At 44.2% G+C, this 20,129-nt stretch overlaps 1 protein-coding gene across 1 annotated transcript in view; it reads right to left on the bottom strand.

Moving 5' to 3' along the window:
- LOC144688318 (mucin-16-like) overlaps positions 1–20,129 on the bottom strand; it is a 58,328-nt gene that overhangs the window by 8,305 nt on the left and 29,894 nt on the right. Inside the window, exons 17-28 of the mRNA XM_078554747.1 lie at positions 19,739–19,908; positions 17,641–17,667; positions 14,489–14,640; positions 14,340–14,407; positions 14,068–14,237; positions 13,889–13,915; positions 11,333–11,493; positions 11,160–11,227; positions 8,352–8,521; positions 7,753–7,925; positions 7,476–7,543; positions 1,643–1,803 (exon numbers count right to left, since the gene is read on the bottom strand). Coding sequence (XP_078410873.1) covers positions 1,643–1,803; positions 7,476–7,543; positions 7,753–7,925; positions 8,352–8,521; positions 11,160–11,227; positions 11,333–11,493; positions 13,889–13,915; positions 14,068–14,237; positions 14,340–14,407; positions 14,489–14,640; positions 17,641–17,667; positions 19,739–19,908 — 1,415 coding nt within the window. The remainder of the gene's footprint in view (positions 1–1,642; positions 1,804–7,475; positions 7,544–7,752; positions 7,926–8,351; positions 8,522–11,159; positions 11,228–11,332; positions 11,494–13,888; positions 13,916–14,067; positions 14,238–14,339; positions 14,408–14,488; positions 14,641–17,640; positions 17,668–19,738; positions 19,909–20,129) is intronic.

Here is a 20,129-nt window from a genome sequence, read left to right on the forward strand (position 1 = left end):
CTTTCCCCTTTTCTAACTCCTCCATTGAGACATCCAGTGCTACGTCCAAAAACTGTGTTGCTGTTCTCCCTGTTGTGCCATTTTTAATTTTTTCCCAGGTCAGATTCACATTTCGCACCTCCCAGTGACAATGCACCTCCCTACTAAGATGTGCAGGCTACCTTTATAAGTGGTACTAGGCTCACTTGTCACCCTCTGGTTAGTTCTTGTGGCTTCTAGTTTGTGCCAATTTGACCTGCAGGAGAGAGGGATGTGTGTCAGTGAATGTCATGTGGCCATCCTGGTTGAATAGCTGGCAGTACGTGCAACCTGTGATATGTGGATGCATGACTTGCAGCAGCAATGCCAAGTGTGTAAGAGTGTGGTGAAGCATATCAATGTCAGGTATGAGTCCTGATTGTTAGAGATTGTTGGTTGGTGAGTGATGGGGATGTAGTGATTTGAGGAGTGTCTGAGGCTCATGGTGCAATTGGTAGAATATGGCCTTTGAAGATGCATTCACTGACCTGGAAGTTCCTGCGGCACTACATCCTGGTGCCTGGGGCTTGTGACCTCTGGCATTAACTTCCAGGACAATCTGCTCCCACTGTCTTCTGAGTGTGCGTATTGAGGGCCTGCTGATCCCTTGCGGATGCAGCTCACCTCTCCCCTTTTCTAACTCCTCCACTGAGACATCCAGTGCAACATCCAAAAACTGTGTTGCTGTTCTCCCTGTTGTGCCATTTTTAATTTTTTCCCAGGTCAGATTCACATTTCGCACCTCCCAGTGACAATGCACTTTCCTACTAAGATGTGCAGGCTACCTTTATAAGTGGTACTAGCCACTCAGGATATTGGCTCCTCGCTCCTCGTCAAGCAAGCCAACAGCATGGTTAGCAATGACTGGATAATAAAATAATTGAAATGATGGTGCAGCACAAAGTTGATGTGTTGCCTGTGCATTGCAATCAATGGACTTGTGTTAAACACGCATTGCCCATATTGTGATGCTATCGAATTTAATCCCCAATTCAATTTGGAAAAAAAACTTGCTAGGGTGCTAGGTTGAAACTGTGCTCACACCAGGTGTGAAATCCAATCAAAGTCCTATAATTCAAAATCTGCTTTTCAGCAATCAAGTCAGTTCCAACGTTATTCTGAAAATTCTTTTTAAGTGTTCTTGTTGATGGGCTTAGCATTTATAACAAATATCTGCCTTTAACAAACAAATGTTTATTGCTCATTCCCTCAAGCCCAAAATCTGAAAAGCTAAAAAAAAAAATGCATATTACCAATAATCGCCAGAAAGCTTTGGTAAACAAATGAATCTTTGTAGAGAATTTATAGCACCACCTTTCTAATAATCTGTGTAACTCATTTGTGATTGGGGTATCTCCCTCCACCCACCCTCCTCGACTCTCCGGTGGCTCTGCCACTACTTCCACCTTAGCTGGGAGATAAAGTAGCTCCTCCACCATCTCCCTACTTGGAGCATATCAAAATGAGAGCCACACTCAACACCATTATTTGACCATTCACCACCCCCAAAAACAAATCACTTCAATCCACTTTTTGCACAATAGTGAACTAGCCTTGATTCATATTTAATTACTAATTCAAATGAAATATTTAGAAATGAAAAAAATTAGAGTTGATACTTTACCCACTGTCAAACTGTTATTTCGCAGCTGGTAGACATTTCCAAGCAAGTTTGTTCCATTTGTTCCAATGGCAAATTCTGTTCTGACTTTTGCTGCTATCACTGGTTCATTTGCAGCATTTGGATTGTAGTAACACATGCAGGTACATTTAACTGATCCAATTCTATTGGGAAAATTCAAAGTTAGAGAAAAATAGATTCCTTTCCCTTCACAAGTGTACATAACCTAAATGGATGAGTAACTTGACAACACACAGATGATACTGTGGTGTAATATTTAGGATTCAGTGATTCAGTATATATCACAAATGTTTACACATCAAGTTTGAATCAAAGTATCTTATCCTTTCAAGACTATTTCAAAAGTGCAGCAAATATAGTAGCAGCTAAACTATAATTTTCATTGCATCATTATGTAATGTACCGTAAAGAAGTTCAGCATTCTGTAACACACTGCATCATAGTTTCAGGACACATTCTGTGGCTATGGGTGGAATCGTCCCAGATTTGCACGAAGTGCAGTAGCAGGCATGGAAAAAGATGCTTTACCCACTGGCCGCAACAGCAGGTTTTCACGCCATATCATTCCCCTTCCCACCTCATAAATTATGCTGTCACGGGAAACACGCCAGATAGCAGGCGGCCGGCCCCCGATTTGCCTACCATGCCATTACATCACCACTTCCTCACCCCAGGCACCATATTTAAACTGCAGCCGCACGCACAGTTATCAACGTTTGCAGCCCAGGGCTGCTCCAGTGAAGACATGGCCCCAAAAGCCAAAAAGAGTGCAGCCCTACAATTCAGTTACCCATCCCTTGGACATCTTTTGGGCACCATGGAAGCCTGCTGTGACGTCTTCTACCCCCGCTCTGGCCTCAGGAGGCTCATCAGTCTCACCACTCTAGTTTGGGAGGTGGTGGCAGAGGTGGTCTGTGCCAACGTTGCACACAAGAGGTCAGCCATCCAGTACAGAAAAAGGATGAATGATCTCATCCATGTTGTCAGGGTAAGTCAACCATCTCATCGCTCTCAACTCACACACTTACAAACCCATCATACATTCACTGGAACCTCACTTACTGCCAGCTCAAGGGACATCACCACTCACTCTCTCACCCACACCCTCACATCTCCATCTGGCCTCATCTCCTCTGGAGATTGGTTCCTCATCCCCTCCTTGGCTCCACTCAGCACACACATACACCTAGCATCCTTCTCATTTGGCCTGGCATGCGCCTTCCTCACACTCTCTCCATCTGCCTTTATGCAGGATAAGGTTGCGCATAATCAATGGGAGAGGTCCCAGACTGGCTTGGAGTGCTGGACATCAAGGTCCTCTCTTTGTTTGAGAGCTGCATGGTCGGAGAGGACGTGGACCATTCCTACAGTGATGGTGAGGTCGGTGGCAAGCATCCAATTGAGGATCCTGCACCAGATTATCCCACTCCCAATGCTACTCTGAGTCCACTGTTCTGTGTGTAACGCAGCTGCCAAGCACTAATAATTTCCACTTTCTCTTCTAGACACATCTACCATGTCGCGCTCAGGAAACCTTGACCCCGGCCCCAGCGCCAAGAGCACGTCGGATGAGAAACTTAGGGCAGCACCGTTGAAGACCTCTCACAGCGCTCACCCACACCCTCCACCAGCGCAGCAACACACGCCTTGGTGGCACCTAGATGTATAGCAGCCTCGGGATCACAATCTGGTGAGCACAGAACACAATCTGTTCTGCAGCAGGCAGAGGCAGGGACATCTGAGGGCACTGGCACTCAGAGGACTGCTGGAGGCAAGGAATCTGCTGAGCCCGAGTCAAATGATGAGCCTCTGGACTTGGTCCTCAATCAGTTGTTGGAGCTGCAAAGACAAAGACAATCAAGGGAACATCAGAAAGGGATGTCAGGTGCACTCCTCAGATTGCAAGGGTCGATGGAGGAGTCTATTCGCCTTCATTCCGAGGTGATAGCACCAGCATGCTGACACATCGAGGTCAACACTGGCAGGATGACAGGCGCTATGGAAACCTTGGTCCAGGACATTGGTTCTGCACTGCAGCGCAGGCTGAACTCCACTGACGACATGGTTGGCCTCCAACAGTGTGAATGTGAGAGGGGTGCGGGGCAGCTCGATCTCACTCCAGCTTCCCCTTCTCCCCAAGTAGTCAGTCGGGCTGTCAGGCACCCATAGGGAGGAGAATCAGCAGTTCAACACCCCAGGTGACTCCGGGAATGTCTGTTCAATCCAAATTCTCCTCTTCCTGTGACCCCATCATTTCCAGCTCCACAAGCCGAGAAGGGTGCGCCTGGACCACAGCAGGGTACCCAAAGCAAGCCAGAGCCCTCCAGGACTCGGCCTTCCAGAGCACGCCCGCCAATTTCGTCACAGACAGCAGGGTGTAGCAGTCAGCAGGCTGCCTCCACCTCCGCTACGGATGTTGGGGGAGCAGCAAGATGTCGCGGTAGGGTTAGCAAAGTTAAGAAGATGTCGTTGCACAGCCTGGGCAGGGGTGTTAATCACTTGTATATAGTGTTCACTATTGTAAATAAACCCCCAAGAATGTCTTCTTGTCTATGGCTCCTATAATGAGCAGTATTCATGTCATTCAGATGTGAAACCTTGGTTCCTGCGCAAGATAAAGGCAAGTGTTTCAGTTCAGGGCCTCTTCCCTGTGCAGTGTGCAACCTTCAGAGCAAAGTGATGATCCGGCTTCACACTCACTGGACACATTACTCATGCCTGCACCTCAATGGTGCTTGTCATTGCTGCCAGAATGGTGTAGGCAGGCGTCACAGAGTTCTGTCATTCTCTCTGTGTGCTCTCAACGTTTTTGAGGCCAGGCTGCCCCCCCCCATCTCTTCAGCATCTGTGTAAGGTGACGGACTGGTCCTGAAGGGGACAGGTGCTGAAACCTGCTAAAGGATCAGGTGCATCTCAATGATATGACCCTGATCACAGACAAGCTGCTCTCAGCCAGACAGAGTCAGACATTCACAGGTGCAAGGGGAGCATGTCAGGACTGTCCTCACTGCTTGTCATCATCATCCTCCCCAAATCTTGCAGCTATTAGGGCCTCACAAGCGGGCCTGCCTTGGCCAGCGTGATGGCCTCATCACCGGCATCCTAGCCTTCGAGGGCCTCATCACCCACATCCCCTTCAACGTTCTCCTCATCGGAGGAGATGTGCAGCTCTTCCATCTCCCCCTCAGCCACGTTCACTCCATCACCCGTCCCCTGCCCCGTTGCAGTGCCAGGTTGTATAGTGCACAGCAAGCTACGATGATGCGCGACACCATCAGAGGACAGTTTTGCAGTGCTCCACTAGACATGTTGAGGCACCAGAACATCATTTTCAACATGCCAATTGTTTGCTCCACCAAAGTCCAAGCTGTGGCATGAGCCTCGGTATTCCATCTCTGTGCTGCAGTTTGAGGCCACTGCATGGGAGTCTACAGCCACGTCCTCTGTGGGTAGCCCTTGTCCCCGAGGAGCCAACCCTGCAGACTGTGGACCATGGAAGATGTCAGGGATCTGAGACCTGCTAACGATGTAGGAGTCATGGACACTCCCTGGGAATCGTACACGGGCCTGTAGGAAGCATTTGTGGTCACCGACCAGCTGAACATTCGGCAAGTGGAAGCCCTTGTGGGTGATGTAGTTGACTGTTTGTTGCCACAGGATCTAAGTGCCATGTGAGTGCAGTTGATGGCACCCTGCAACAGTAGAAAACCAGAGATCACCACAAATCCCAGCACTATTGCTTCCTGGCTTGCCTGATCATGGGCAAAATGCACAAGGTTCTGTGCCTTCAGGAAGATGGTGACCTCCTGGATGCAGTTTTGGGTGGAGGCTTGCGAGATCCCGCAGTGGGCACCTGTGGACCTCTGGAAGGAGCCAGTGGCATAAAAATTGAGCACCATGGCCACTGGCAGTGAATGCCCTCCATGTCCCTGTCATGCCAAATCCTGCAGCAGGTGGCATACATGACCGACTAGCTCCCTAAACATGCGCAGTCTTCGGTGACACTGGTTCTCAGTCACTTGCAGGAATGACAAGCGGTGTCTATAGACCCTGGGCACCTACGAGCGACTGCTCGGCTGTATATCTTCAGCTGCGGGTGCAGCAGGCCCCACCCCTTCATCTTGAGGGAGGTGCTCCTCCCTTTGCCTCTGCCGCCCTCTTCTTCTTCTTCTCTGCTCTCTGTAAGCCATGAGACATACCGCTAAATCATCAGGCTCCATGATCCTGATGTTCTCCTCCTGCAGCATCAAAGAAAGAGATGCGTGGGTTGGCATAGGTGCACTAGGAACAAGTCTGAAGGCCCCTTTATGCATTCAGGAGAGTGCTGGCCACTACTTGGTTGGCCAGTGTGTAGTCCGCTCATTGTCTGTCCGAAACCCCCACCCACCTCCGCCCACTCCACTTGACTGATTGACTCTCAGCTCAGGCACAGGCATTCTCCTAACCCGCACTGCAAGGCTTCACTGTTAGCTTGAACCATGCTGGATACTGGTCCAAACCCGAATAAAGACATTGCATGGGGCCTTGAGTGCCTCCACCAGTGACTGTGCCATGGCCACCTTTTGCAAGGGAATTTTATAACTTGCCCAGTCGTTCAAATGTTCTGCAGCTCCTAAAACGCACATTAATTTGCAGTCTGCGCCCAAGAGGTGAAAAGTTTTGGAGCATTCGGTGGCATATTCATGCTTTTGCATTGCTTCAGTGGGCAGAAATGTTTCAGAGGCCCGGCTCCAAGCATGTCGATGGAGCTGCTGCTGAATGGTTTCAGCTGTGGAAGATTGCTACTTTTGACAAGCTTTTCCAAGTGCATGGCCATTTCTCTCACTCTCCTCCCCACGCCACCCCCGTCATGTGCTTGTGTACTCGCTTCAGTCTGTGCTGCCCTGCCCCCCACCACCCCCCTGCCCACGAGACCCCACCCACACTGGAGCCCTTGCCTTGGCATCGCAATGAAAGCCAGCCGGGAAAAAGTGACTTGCCTGTGCCCGCCCCCCGAATGCACAGCGCCTCTTCCGTGATGTCCTACGGGTGGTCCACACGAGCACTGCGCACGTTTATGTGCACTCACCTCCGAGTTCCCCTCGAAGTTCAGCTCGCCAGGTCTGCGCCTTTTAAAGGCAGTCATAAATCACACCATTCTGAAGACACGCCGAGGTTGGAGGTAATTTTGACGTCGGGGGGTGAATCCGGCATGCGGGTGCAATGATGAGATCAGATGCATTAAAATTAAGTTCCCGACGTTGGATGGGGGGAAATGCCATTGACGGGCAGAGCGGACGACAGCAAACTGATTTCACGACAGCGTAAAATTGATTTTTGGCCTTCTCATCATATTGCCCGCCCATGCCCGCCAAGACACCTGCCACCAATGGGAATGGAAATTTCCAGCCTATGTTTCATGTCCGTTACTCCCATATGACATAGTTCCCAGAGCATAGTGAATCAGAAAACTGTTTTAAACACTACAGCTTGGTCTACCACCCTTTTCAGTGCTGCTGGAGGTTGGCGTAGCATCGTTTGAATAAAACATGCAGAAACTGCCCAACACATGGCCAGATTGACTGCCTGGCTGGCGGATGGATCCAGAAACTCGTGGCAGGGAGAGGTAGCCAGGAACTGTGAGAATGAACACCAGCAATCCATATGGGGTGGGGTACTCTGGTCATGATCAGGTTGGCGGAGTGAGTTGGGGGAGGGAACCAGAAAGATCAGGACCGTAATTGGGGCTGGGGCAGCCAAAGCCTTCCTTATCATTAAAGGTCATTCTTTTGCTTAACCTCAAATGGTATCTAACATGCACAATAAACCCTCTTACCTCAGTCCTGTAACTTTACAGTTGCGATAGCTGTCCTTTAAAGAGGACTTCTTAAACAACGCTGTGAGCTGAAAAATATATACTATAGTAAAAAAATGTGAAATAAATCTTACTGAAGATGTTGAAACAAAGATCCATGAAGTAGATTTTAAACAAAAAATAAACAAGCTAAGAATTAAATAACACTCCAGTAAGAAAATTTGCTTGAAAGCAACTGATGCATCTGGTCTTCCGCACAAGTTTAAATTTTAAACAGTGATTGGAAAATAATCCTTACCATTTTTGTAACATTAGCAACAATGCTTTGATATTCAGGGGAATTGGGGTCATTAAGTGCTTCAGTAAAATTTTTGTTAATTATTGTGAAGTTAAGCTCAAATGACAAGTCTCCTTCTCGGACTGCAGGTAAAGATATAGTTGGTGTTGTAGTTGGTTCCAATTCTTGGTAACCTGAAATTAAGATGAGAAATGTAAATATGCTGCCCAGAGTTTTAACAAGAATATCACTTATTGCTGAAGGCCTGAAATGTACTAGTTTCAAGATTACAAAAAGCATTTAAATTTCATTTTATTTTTCTAAAAATGGGACACTGATTCATCTGTTCATTTTCTGGGAGCAATCTTTATTGAATCTTTTAAAAAAAATTTCTGATCTCTTGACCTGCGTCTTGATTATTCATACTTTCTGGAAATTCGAGGTCAGCAGGAGTCAGGGCGGCCACCATGCATTTTTTGTAATGTTCAGGGCTTTAGTGTTTGCATGGTCCATAACCACAGGAAACCATTCGGTTTAACTAATTCTAAGTTAAAGCCGTGAATAGATATACAGTATAGTTGCTGTTCAAGTTTTATTATTTAATTTGAATCAGTACATACCATTTACATAGAGGTTGTTTTTGTTCAGTGAATATCTTCCTAATGCAGTGATTTTCTCAGTGTTGTCTCTGAACTCATTATAAACAGTGACTTTATCAACTTCTTTCACAGTGGGATTATTTTTAAAAGAACAGAGTGTTTCAACTTTAGTATTGCCTCGATTTCCAGGCCTGTGGAAGGAAATGGAATATTGAATTTGGGAAAATCATTACACCAATTTATTATCAGTATTAACATTTCTGGACATTTTGCATTAACACTACATAGGAATCTTTTTGTAAAGTAATGAAGATCATTTTAATTGTTTTGATATTACAGTAGAATGCTGAAATATAGCATAAATTGATGGATTAAAAGTGATCTGTTAAGTGGGTTACTTCAATATTTAATTAAAATTGAATATAAAATGTAAGTTTTGAACAAATTATGTTTTATTTTACAAAAGCTGTGAGGTAATCTTATTGAAACATATAAGATCCTGAGGGGACTTGACAGGGTGGATGCTGAAAGGATGATTCCTCTTGTGGCAGAGACTAGAACTAGGGGACACAGTTTAAAAATAAGGGGTCTCCCATTTAAGATGGAGATAAGGAGAATTTTTATCTCTCTGCGGGCTGTGAGTCTGTGGAACTCTATTCCCCAGGGAGTGGTGGAGGCCGGGTCATTGAATATTTTTAAGGCAGAGGTAGATTCTTGACTAACAAGGAAGTCAAAGGGTGTGGGTGCAGGCAGGAAAGTGGTGTTGAGGCCACAATCAATCAGCCATGATCTTATTGAATGGCAGAGGAGTCTCGAGGGGCTGAATGGCCTGCCCCTGCTCCTAATTCATATGTTCGTAAGTTGCTTTTAAAATCTTTTCTTGACACTGGCTTAAATATTCTCTTTGAAGATTATGGGCTGAATTTTCCGTTCGTCGGGTGGGCGGGCCTGACCCAATTGCGGGTGGGTGCGGAGCCGATTGCCATCAGTGATCGAGGCCGCACCGCCATTTTACGTGGGCGGGCCAATTAAGGCTGGCCCAGCATGACATCCACCGGGAAACACTATACGCGGGCGGGGGGAATCCCTAAAACCAAGAGTGCGCTCTTTCGTGCATGCACACGAAAGAGCACAGTCATCTCCCTGAGGCTAAGAGAAAAGAAAAATCCCTTACATGTCCCCTCATGTGACAATGTCACATGAGTCGGGACATGTTCATAATTTCCATTACAACTTTATTACAATTTTGAAAACCCTACATGAAACCTCATCCTGCTGCTGGATGAGATTTCATCTTTTTTCTAGTTGCCGCCGGGGCTCCTGGCCGATCCACCAACCTTAAGGTTGGACGGGCAGGTCCTTTAGTTGCTTAATTGATCCTGTCAATGGCCTCAAGTGGCCATTGACAGATCAGCGGGCCTGCAGATGATTTTGCTGCGCCCCCGCCTTCCTGAAAATTTAAATGGGGCGGGGTGACGTTGGGGGTTCCACCCGGCATCATCCCATGTCATTTTACACGTTGGCGAGCGGGCCCCGCCCCCCACTCGCCGACGGTAAAATTCTGCCCTATGTTTCTGAAAACCCATCCATTCCAGTGACATCCTGCCTAAGATCTTCCATTCATCATTACACGACCATTGATGTGAAGGAGTGTGGTTAAGACAGAGATTCGCTAAATTCAGAGCTCCTGCTTTCAGGCCACATTTGGGACCATCAACATGGTACACTGGTCTCACCCAGGTCACTGAAACCAATCCAAATAATTTTTAAAGCAGTCCCCGATACATGGGGCAAGAATCAGCAATTTTCCTGGGCAAGTTAGCAACCACTCCTCAGGCGGGTGAACTTCCGCAGTCATATCTAGCATCTTCAACGGGTTGTTGAGGCCCAACTCATGAGCCCCACCCCCATGAATTTTGACAGGGAAGCTGCAGACTTCAGCGGTGTGTATGATCTAATTTCCAAGGCAGTTATATCTCAGCATGATTTACACTATATCCTGACAATGAAGGTTGAGTGACCAAGATTCATTCTCAATATTCCTTTACATAATGGCGGCATCTGATAATAGCCATTATTATCATTAGGAAAACTGAAAGATTAATAAACTGAAATAAGACTTTTCATTGCAGGTAATCACTTTGCTGAACACTTCCACTCTGGGATTGCTGTCCCTTCTCACTTCAATTACCCCTTCTGTTCCCACTTAATCCTCTCTGCCATTGGCTTTTACACTGTTCCAATGAAGCTCATCCATATTCCAGGAAAAAGCACCTTTTCTTCTTTCTAGGAATTTTGCAGCTCTCCAGCCTTAATATTAGCTAAGACAACTTCACACTTTAAATGTACTTCTAGCTTTCATGTTCCTTGTATCTTGATAATGTCTTTAATTTCTTATATTTTTCGTCATGTCTCTCACTGTCACATGTTAATGATATTTCAGTCTTTTAACCACTTCCTGTTTTCCACTTAAGCACCTTGCTTCCTTGCATGTGTGTTTGTGTATTTTTAAAAAATGCTCTTCACCTGTAATGACAAAAGCTCTTCCTTTCACATTTCTACTCTCTTCAGCTCTGAAGAAGTCATACAGACTCGAAACGTTAACTCTGTTTTTCTCTCTCCACAGATGCTGCCAGACCTGCTGAGTTTTTCCAGTATTTTCTATTTTTATTTCTTTATTAGGCTGACTTGCTGAATATTTCCAGCATTTTCTGTTTTTTGTTTTAAACAAATTAAGTTTTATAATAAAGGCATTACTGTATCCTCAACTGGGCTTCTGTAGAAATATTTTGATGCTGGCAATGAGCAGTCAATGGATATTAGTCTTACCTGAAAGATGTGAGTTTACAATTTAAGAATGCTTTCTTTATCGTGCTCTTTCCATACAGCTTGTTGAGCTATGGAAAAAAAAATCCACAGTAAACGTTTTAGAGAGAGAAGCACACTGTCTATGTATTCGGATTGCTATCGATTAATAATGTATAATTCCAGTATCGACTCACCAAATTGATAATATGGCTTGATGTAGCATTATATGGAGAGGAATTGAGGTTTTGTAAATCTGGTGTAACTGTCAGATTACTTATAGTGAAAGTGACATTAAAGTCAATGGATCTTGTCCCCTCATTCAGACGTTGTGTCACTATCACAGTGGGCCCTTCAGCTATAAGGAATAAATAATTAAATAGGGAATGGAACTGAAATAACATTATGCAATAAAACATCTCCTAACTTCACCTATTACAGTTTAAATCAATTGCCACATCTCTAAAATTGGATCTTGCCCATTAACTTCTCAAACTCGGTTTAGAAATCAGGTAGGTCTGGAATCAGGGGCACAGTGCGTAGGCCGCTGTTGCTACTATTGACTCAGGTAGCATGCAGTGCATTTTAATCACACAAGCAGCATGACTGTAATGGGGATGTGGGTGGGTTGGGGGGTGGGGGGGGGGTGGTGGCACATGATGGTTTGAAGGTGCAGGAGAGTGCATATCAAGCATCTATGACAGCACTGAAATGCAGCCTGAATCTCTCAAAGGGGATATATTGCTGATGCAGATTCAGGTACACTGTTGCAATCATAAGTAGAATGGAAGTAAGTGCTGAGAGAGCACCAAGGTTCTTGGACACTGTTTTAGAGGCCCTGGTGCAGGCAATAGACATCTGAAGGGAAATCTTCTCCCCCTCCCCCAAATGCAGGAAGTCCTTCAAACATCATTTAGACCAGAAAATCACAGGAGGTAGCTGCAATGCCAAAAGAAATTCAATAACCACACTATATCTGCCAAGGCAAGAATTCTACTCTCTTCGTACTTGCAGCCTCACTATCATAAGAATCCCCTCTCACAAACTTCCCTTCACTCTTCTACAATCACTGCATCATACTTCTTTCTCCTCACTCTCACATATTGATAAGAACATAAAAATAGGAGCCTGCTTTTCAATATGATAAAGGCTGATCTTCTCCCCCAGTTTCACTTTCCTGCCCACTCCCTAGATCCTTTGATTCCCTGAGAGACCAAAAATCTGCTTATCTCAGCCTTAAATCTATTCAACGATGGAGCATCCACAGTTCTTTTGGGTAGAGAATTCCAAAGATTCACAACCCTTTGAGGGAAGTTTCTCCTCATCTCAGCCCTAAATGATTACCTGCTTATCCTGAGACGGTGTCTCCATGTTATAGATTCTTCAGCCAGGGGATTCTAGCATGTTTCTAACTTGTCAAGCTCATCAGAATCTTGTGTGTTTCACTGAGATCACCTCTCATTATTTTGACCTCCAGAGAGTATGTGGTGGTGGTTCACTAGGGAGTCTGGGGCAACATGCACTTTTACATGCATGTTGTAGTCTGGAGCTATGGATGGTGATGGTAGAGGATCCAACGTTCTATCCATCATATGGTTGACCAGGAATTTCTCCCGCTCTTACCATTTGCCATTGGCGTGTGTTGGAAGTTGATACTCCACTTGTTTGGTTGCATTATGAATGCACCTTCCTCAGCCATCAAGTCTTGGGGTGGCACTTGAACCTGGAGCTTCTGGCTCAGAGGCAGGCATGCTACTGCACACAAGACCTGCTCCAGAGAGTATAAGCCCAATTTATTTAGCCTGTCATCCCAGAAACAAATCTAGTGAACCTTTTTCCACCAATATAGGGTACAAGTATATCCTTCCTTAAATCGCCACTATTTCAATTCTCACTTATGTACTAACTATTAGCTGGCCAAATTCTTCAAACATCTCACAAGACTCACTAACATACTTCCTTCATTTTGGCAGAAGATTGCACACAACTCAAGACAGCAGGCTTGGAGGATGAAGAGGCAGTCTACACACCCATTCCCCATTTGAAGAAAACATTTTGGCTATTATAGGCTAAGGCGGAGTCAAGGCCATAGCAACTCACAAAGTTGAAGGAGATTTCATACAGGGTTTCTTCATTTGTAGTTCTCTTTAACCCTTCTGACATCTATCTCATCCCACAAACTCTGCATGACAAGCTGTAGATGCTTTCACCTCCAATTTCTCTCTCACTATTCTCCCACAAGCAAACTCTTCTTCCTCTCTTTCATTGTAGGGACTGAGAATGTGGAACCCCCTGTCTAATGGAGGAAGAAGAGGCACATCTTCCTGAAGAAGCACCTTCCCTTGATCTGACCATCACAGGATTCAGCTGAGATATTAGTATCAGATATATGCCTCACATAGGATAGGTTAGAGGAGTTGGCTACACATGGCGACGTTTTGGGCACAAGCACACAGGAGCTAGGGTAAGCGGCTATGACGCTACAGTGTCAACTCTCTAGATGGGAAGGTTTCACATTAATCACACTCTAGAAGACTTAAGTATAAGTACATGCCCTGATTATGTTTGCGGCTGATTATTAAACAATGAGATATTTCATCAGTAATCCAGTAATCTTGAACAGTAGAACATTCCTCATAAGATGGGTGTATTTTGTTATATATAAATAGTGATTAGTAAAGAATTTACAACGTTGTTGGCCACTATCACAAAAAGAAACATTAATGAAATATATAAGTGGAATCCATACTCACTTGCTGAAGAAACGGTTTCATGGTAAGCTGAAAAATCAAAAACACATATTTTCCATGAAATAAGTCAAATGGAAAGTCATAATTTAATATGGAACAAAATCAATGTGTGTGGTTGAAATTTCTTTGATTCAATTAGAATTAAATCAAATGGAAGGGTATCTTCTTCAAATGTTAAATACCATTTATATAGAGGCTGTTATTGTCCAATGAATATGTTCCTAAGGTGGAGATGCTCTTTGTGTTGTCTCTGAACTTGTGATACACAGTAACTTTATTAACCTCCTGAGGAGCAGAATCATTTCTGAAAGAGCAGACTGCATAGACACTGGTAGTACCAACTTTTGCTGCACTGTTAAAACAAAAAGAAAACAGATTGTGTTCATCAACTTAATAATAATTTGAAAATTGCCTTGATTAATAACGGATCATGTTTAATATCAATTTTCCTTACCCGAAAGCGAGAACTTTGCAGCTTGAGAATGTTCTGTTGATGTTGCTGTTAGTAAACAGCTTGTTCAACTGAAGGGAAGGAATAGTCACAGTAAATAATGCATTTAGTTTAAAAATATGTTTACAACAATTGGTATGTTGTCAACTGACCTGGTAAGCAATAATATTTGATGCAGATTTGTGTAGTGCAGAACTGGAATCTTGTAGACTTGCTGTCAGGGCCAGGTTTGTTATAATGAGGGTCACATTGAAATCAAAGGGCTTTGCTTGCAGGTTTGGAGTTGTCACAATTGGCTGTTTTGCTGTTAAGAAACATTATGTAAAACATCAATATGAGAATAGAATAAATGTCAACATTCCTGCAACTGCATTATTTACAGGACATAGAGTGAAGTCAAAAATATGTATAATCATATCAACAACATCAACTTGCATTTATATAGCGTCTTTAACATAGAAAACACCCAAAAGTGCTTCACAGGACATTATCAAACAAAATTTGACTCCGAGCCACATAAGGAGATACTAGGACAGAAGATCAAAAGCTTGTACAAATTGATAGGTTTCAAGGCACATCTTGAAGGCGGAGAAAAAGTAGAGAAGTGGAGAGGTTTAGAGAGTGAATTCCAAAGCTGATGGCCTAGGCAGTTCAAAACACAGCCACCAATGGTGGTGCAATTAAAATCGGAATTGTGCCAAATGCCAGAATTGGAGGTACAGAGATCGCGGTGTTGTAGGACTGATGGTGGTTACAGAGGTAGGCAGGGGCATGGAAATGGAGGGTTTTGAGTATAACAACTTTAAAGTTGAGGCATTGCTAGACCATGAGTCAGTGTAGGTCAGCGAGTAGAAGGATGATGGATTAATAGGACTTATGGCGAGTTAGGATGCAGGCAGCAGAGTTTTGGATAAGCATATGTAAGGGGGAAGATGGGAAGCCAGCTAGGAGATTAATGGGATAGCCTTGTTGAAGTGGATAAGTCTAAAGGTAAGAGAGGCATGTATGAGTGTTTCAGCAGCAGGTGAATGGGTTGGGGGGTGCAGGGGGAGTTAGGCAATGTTAGGGAGATGGAAATAGATGGTTTTGATGGAGTGGACATGTGGTTGGAATCTCATCCTAGGGTCAAATCCAACACCAAGGTGTGAAGGGTCTGTTTCAGCCTTAGACAATTACCGAAGACGAATGGTGTTGGTGACTAGGGAACAGTGTTTGTGATGGTGACTAAAGACAATTGGTTCAGTCTTCCCAATATTTAACTGGAGGAAATTTAAGCTCATTCAGTACTGGATGTTAGACAAGCAATGTGACAAATCAGATTCAGTGGAGGGATCGAAAGAGGTGGTTGTGAGATAAAGTTGGGTGTTATTATCGTACAAACGGAACCTGATGTTTTTCACTGATTACATCAGCTTTTGATGAAGATTCTCCTTTTCCCCTTTACACCCCCTTTAGGCCCATCTTTTTATTCATCCCTTATGTTATTACCGTTTCTTTTTGCCTTGCACCCTGTTGTCATTTAATCTCTCCTGCCTTCTAACCTATCACATATTTGTTCTTTCCCCCTCCCTCTCCTTTCCTCTCTACTTGCTTAAAACTGATTATATTTCTAACTTTCTCCAATTCTGACAAAAGATCATTGACTTGAAACGTTGGGCCAAATCCGGTCCCCAGATCATCGGATGTATGACTGAAGATGCATGTCAGGACTCTGTGGAAGTCCTGATGTGCTGACCTCCATGGGAATTGTCCAGAAAGATACAAATTCCAATGGGCAATTCCCCTGCTTCCCGGGACCCTATGCAAAAGTCTCTGACTTTGAGCTAGAGTTGGAGACTTCGAACAATTCTACGATAGTTACCCAGTAAATGTTCAACAGATGAAAACATCTAGTCTAACATCTGGATAACTACACAACTGATGCGACCTCTGCCCCCGACCTGACTATCCACCCCGAACACCCGACTATCCCTCCGACTGACTGTCCACCCCCCACCCACCCCACTAAACTGCACAATTACCCTCTCAGCACAACCCGACTACCCCTCCCCCGGCCTGACAACCCACTCACCCACCTACCCCTCCTACCCACTTACCCATCTCGCCCTTTCACCCACCTACCCACCCTCACTCACTCATCCATTCATCAGCTTACCCATTCACTAACATTCAAATTGAGCCTTTAAATTTACCATACAGCAACTATTGCAGTAAAAAGGGGGCATGTCTTATCTTTCCCCAACTCTACTCTGCTCTGACAGAGCTCCCCAGTGGACAGTGCGCATTTGTGAATGCTGGGGTCAGACGACCATGGTGGAAATGTGCAGCAGCATCAAGTCGTGGGACTTTTCGAACACAGCAGCAATCTGACAATCACTGCCGCTGCTCAGAAGATCTGGGCCAATAATTCTATTTCTCTCCTCATGAGTAAGGAATCAGGCCAAAGTATGATTTGTTGATAAGAGCCACATTGCCACCACAATAGTTTGGACAAGGCAAGTGATAGAAGGTATAGCTGGGGGGAGGAGGAGGGGCGTGTAGAGGGGGGTGCGGGGAGACTTCATTTAGGGGGAAGGTGTTATCACCCATCAGTAAAGTTTCTGTCAAAGCCATGATATTGATGTAACCATCCATATTAAGCTCATAGATGACAAGGGCCTTGTTTGCAAATGAAAGGATATTCTGGACAGAGATGTGGAGAGTACTGGTGATAGCTAATCCACTGGTGGGGTCCACAGTGTCAGCGCTGGGAAGGGTGAGTGCGACAGGAAGGGAGTTGGTAAGGATAGCCTCCAGTGAGTGGGCTCGATGGGAGAGAGTAAGATGGGGCATTTGTTGCTGCTCATTAGGAGGAGGTGATGAATGCTTCAGTGGGCCCTGGAGAGGATGCTGAGAAGCACAGAGGAAAGCTTTATGCTTATCTATGAGGGAGCAAAGCCAGGGAAATTGGATGGTGAGTATGGAACTCTATGTTGGAATTGGAGCACCTTGAGCTTGGAAATAACTGCATGATCATAGGATAGCATAGTATCATCTTTTCTCATATCATGTCAAATGGTACTTAGCCAATCCTGTCCAATTGTCTTGGATCTGATTGTATGCACTCAGGGAACCAATGTACTTGTGTGCTAGATGAGCCCCCTGTGATGTGGTATGATAATAATTTAGTGCAAGTGCTTTGAAGAAAAGTGAACATTAGTATCATTAGGAAAACGATCTGCAGTAGATCATACAAAATCTGAAATCTTGTGTTGATACATGTGTTTAAAACTGTTAGAAGAAAACCAAACAGAATAATACTTACTGGGCAAAGGAGCTGATTCATGATAACCTGAAAAAAAAATAAAACTGTGCTTAAATGAAGTAAACCAGGCAGAATGGAATTATTTAATCGTGGAATAAAATTCATGAGTGTGTATGAATTGTTTTGAATAATGTCAGATAGATGTACTCACACAGATAGAGTAAAATCTAATGGAAATGGGTTGTTTTGTGTCTTTTCTTACACAGTAATTCTAGATTATTTTGGTTTTTGCACTTTAGATAATTCACACAGATGAGCTCAACTTCCCAAACTTTTGACGCAAGATTTAGGCAAACTTTCTGTAACTTTCTCAAATTAATGAACATCAAACCTATTTGACAATTGTTTTTAGTTAGGGGACCGTATATTGGGCCTGGCACTTTATTTTTCAAAGCTGGGAGATTATTACATTAAAATGCCTTTACAGTTTAAAGTGTGAAAGAAATTTATTAGACAAATTATAAACAAAGGCATTATTTTGTTAGCAAGATTTATTAGCAACATTAAATCCCTTTGGAATTAAAGGAAAAATGGCAGCATGAGCTCAAAATCATCTATAGGACAGAAAATAGAGAACAGCAGTGAACATATTTTTGCAGGTTGGAGGAAAGTATACTATGGCATTTCCTAGGGGTCAGTATTTGGATAACTGCTCAACGAGTGGCGGGCAAGGCAGTCGCCATGTGGGAAACCCAAAAAGCAATACCTGTCCTGTTTGCTTGCGGCCTCACAGGGGGTGGTCCCTTGTTGTCATCACTCAGTGCCTGATTGAGGGATGTGTCATTGGGAAGGGGGGGCCCAATGAAAGCCCATTTCTTCCTACACTCCTGCCCTCCTGCGACCCCCATTCTAGCTTCACTCATTGTGGCCTGGGGTCCCTTGCTGACCCTGGGCCTTTCCCTGGGTACATTGCCAGGAGCTGCCACCACTCCCCTGGTGCTGTCTGCAGTGGATAGCTGCCAGCCTTTGATTGGCTGGCAGCTTTTAGGAGTCAAGCCACTAGGTTTCCCCAAAGGAGGTGACACGGGGCTCCCGCTTGCTCTCCAGTCAGCGGGGTGAGACCCCTGTCGCCTACATTAAATACCACCCATGACATTTGCAAACGAGGATCTGACAACTCTTTCAGGTGGCCTTTGGAAAATTGGATTGTTCATGTATGTAGCATGTGCCGTGCAAACTGCAGGTCAATTTCTTCTGGAACTTGGCAGCAAATTCAATTGTCCTTAAAGGGACCTCTGAGGATAAGTAAGATTGAACCGTTTTTACATATCTAATTTATGGAGCTGGAATTAATTCTCCTTCCATTTTCACGTTATATACACTGGTTGCTGCCGGACACAGTCATTGCCATTACTTCCACCCCTGACCCATACCCTGCTAATGGTCTTGAGCCAACCAATCTTGCTGCTTCTTGGGACTGGCAGTAATAAGTGAAGAAGGCCTTGCTGTGATCCTGCCACCTGCCTAATTGGGTGCATGTTGCATGCACTATACTGTCATCCTAGTTTAGTACAATCTAATTTCTAGGTCATTGTTTCTTTTATATCTTACTGAAGAGCTGCTTAGACATGGAGGGTTTTGAATATTTGCCTGTTATATTCATAAGGCAATTGTCATTGAGAAAAAAGAGTCTTTTTTTATTATATTGACTTTGAGTTATCAGTTAAAAGACTTTCACTTAACCATTATCACCTGTTTGCTTGTTCCTTGCATAATAACCAGTCTACAACTAATTGAAAATTGTGTACTTGACAATCTTTCATCTTGTTACCAGGACGTCACAAACAATGTTCTCTTTAAAATTTTATTGTTGTGTGTGACCAGTTTTTTCCAGTGTGCGGTCCGTTTAATTTTTTGTGTGTGGTCATGCACATGCATTAGTAAGCACAGAACAAGCTGCTGCAACCCCATAGCATAGTGGGAACCTTGGTCATAATAAAAAGCATTGCAACATTTCAATAGGGTGGACCTGATGGAAGGCATTGACTTTTGCTGACTGTTGCACTCCTTAAAGATAATTGCTCAGTTTTGAACACAAAGCTGCAAAATAACATTGCACAATAAAATTGTATAAATAAAAATATGCAATGCTAAATACCATTTACATAGAGGCTGTTATTGTCCAGTGAGTACACTCCTAAGGTCAAAATGCTCTTTGTGTTGCGTCGAAACTGGTGATACACAGTAACCTTATTAACCTCCTCAGCAGATGAATCATTTCGGAATGTACAGATTGCGTAGACTCTGGCACTACCAACATTTTCCGGGCTGCAAAATTAACAAATATTTAATTAAATCAATTAGAAAACATTGTGCTGATATTAGCTTAGAAGATGTAAGCTTTTGGGCATGAACATATAATATTGGGACTAAATGTTTTCGAGCTAATGTGAATGCCAGCTGAAAACTCTTGCCAAATAATACCACCCACTTCAATGCCTAGAGAGTTAAATTGGTTAACCCCTGAAAAAGTGCATGGGAATTGTGGT

The sequence above is a fragment of the Cetorhinus maximus genome, chromosome 13 (genome assembly GCF_964194155.1).
Source record: "Cetorhinus maximus chromosome 13, sCetMax3.hap1.1, whole genome shotgun sequence".
NCBI lineage: Eukaryota > Metazoa > Chordata > Chondrichthyes > Lamniformes > Cetorhinidae > Cetorhinus > Cetorhinus maximus.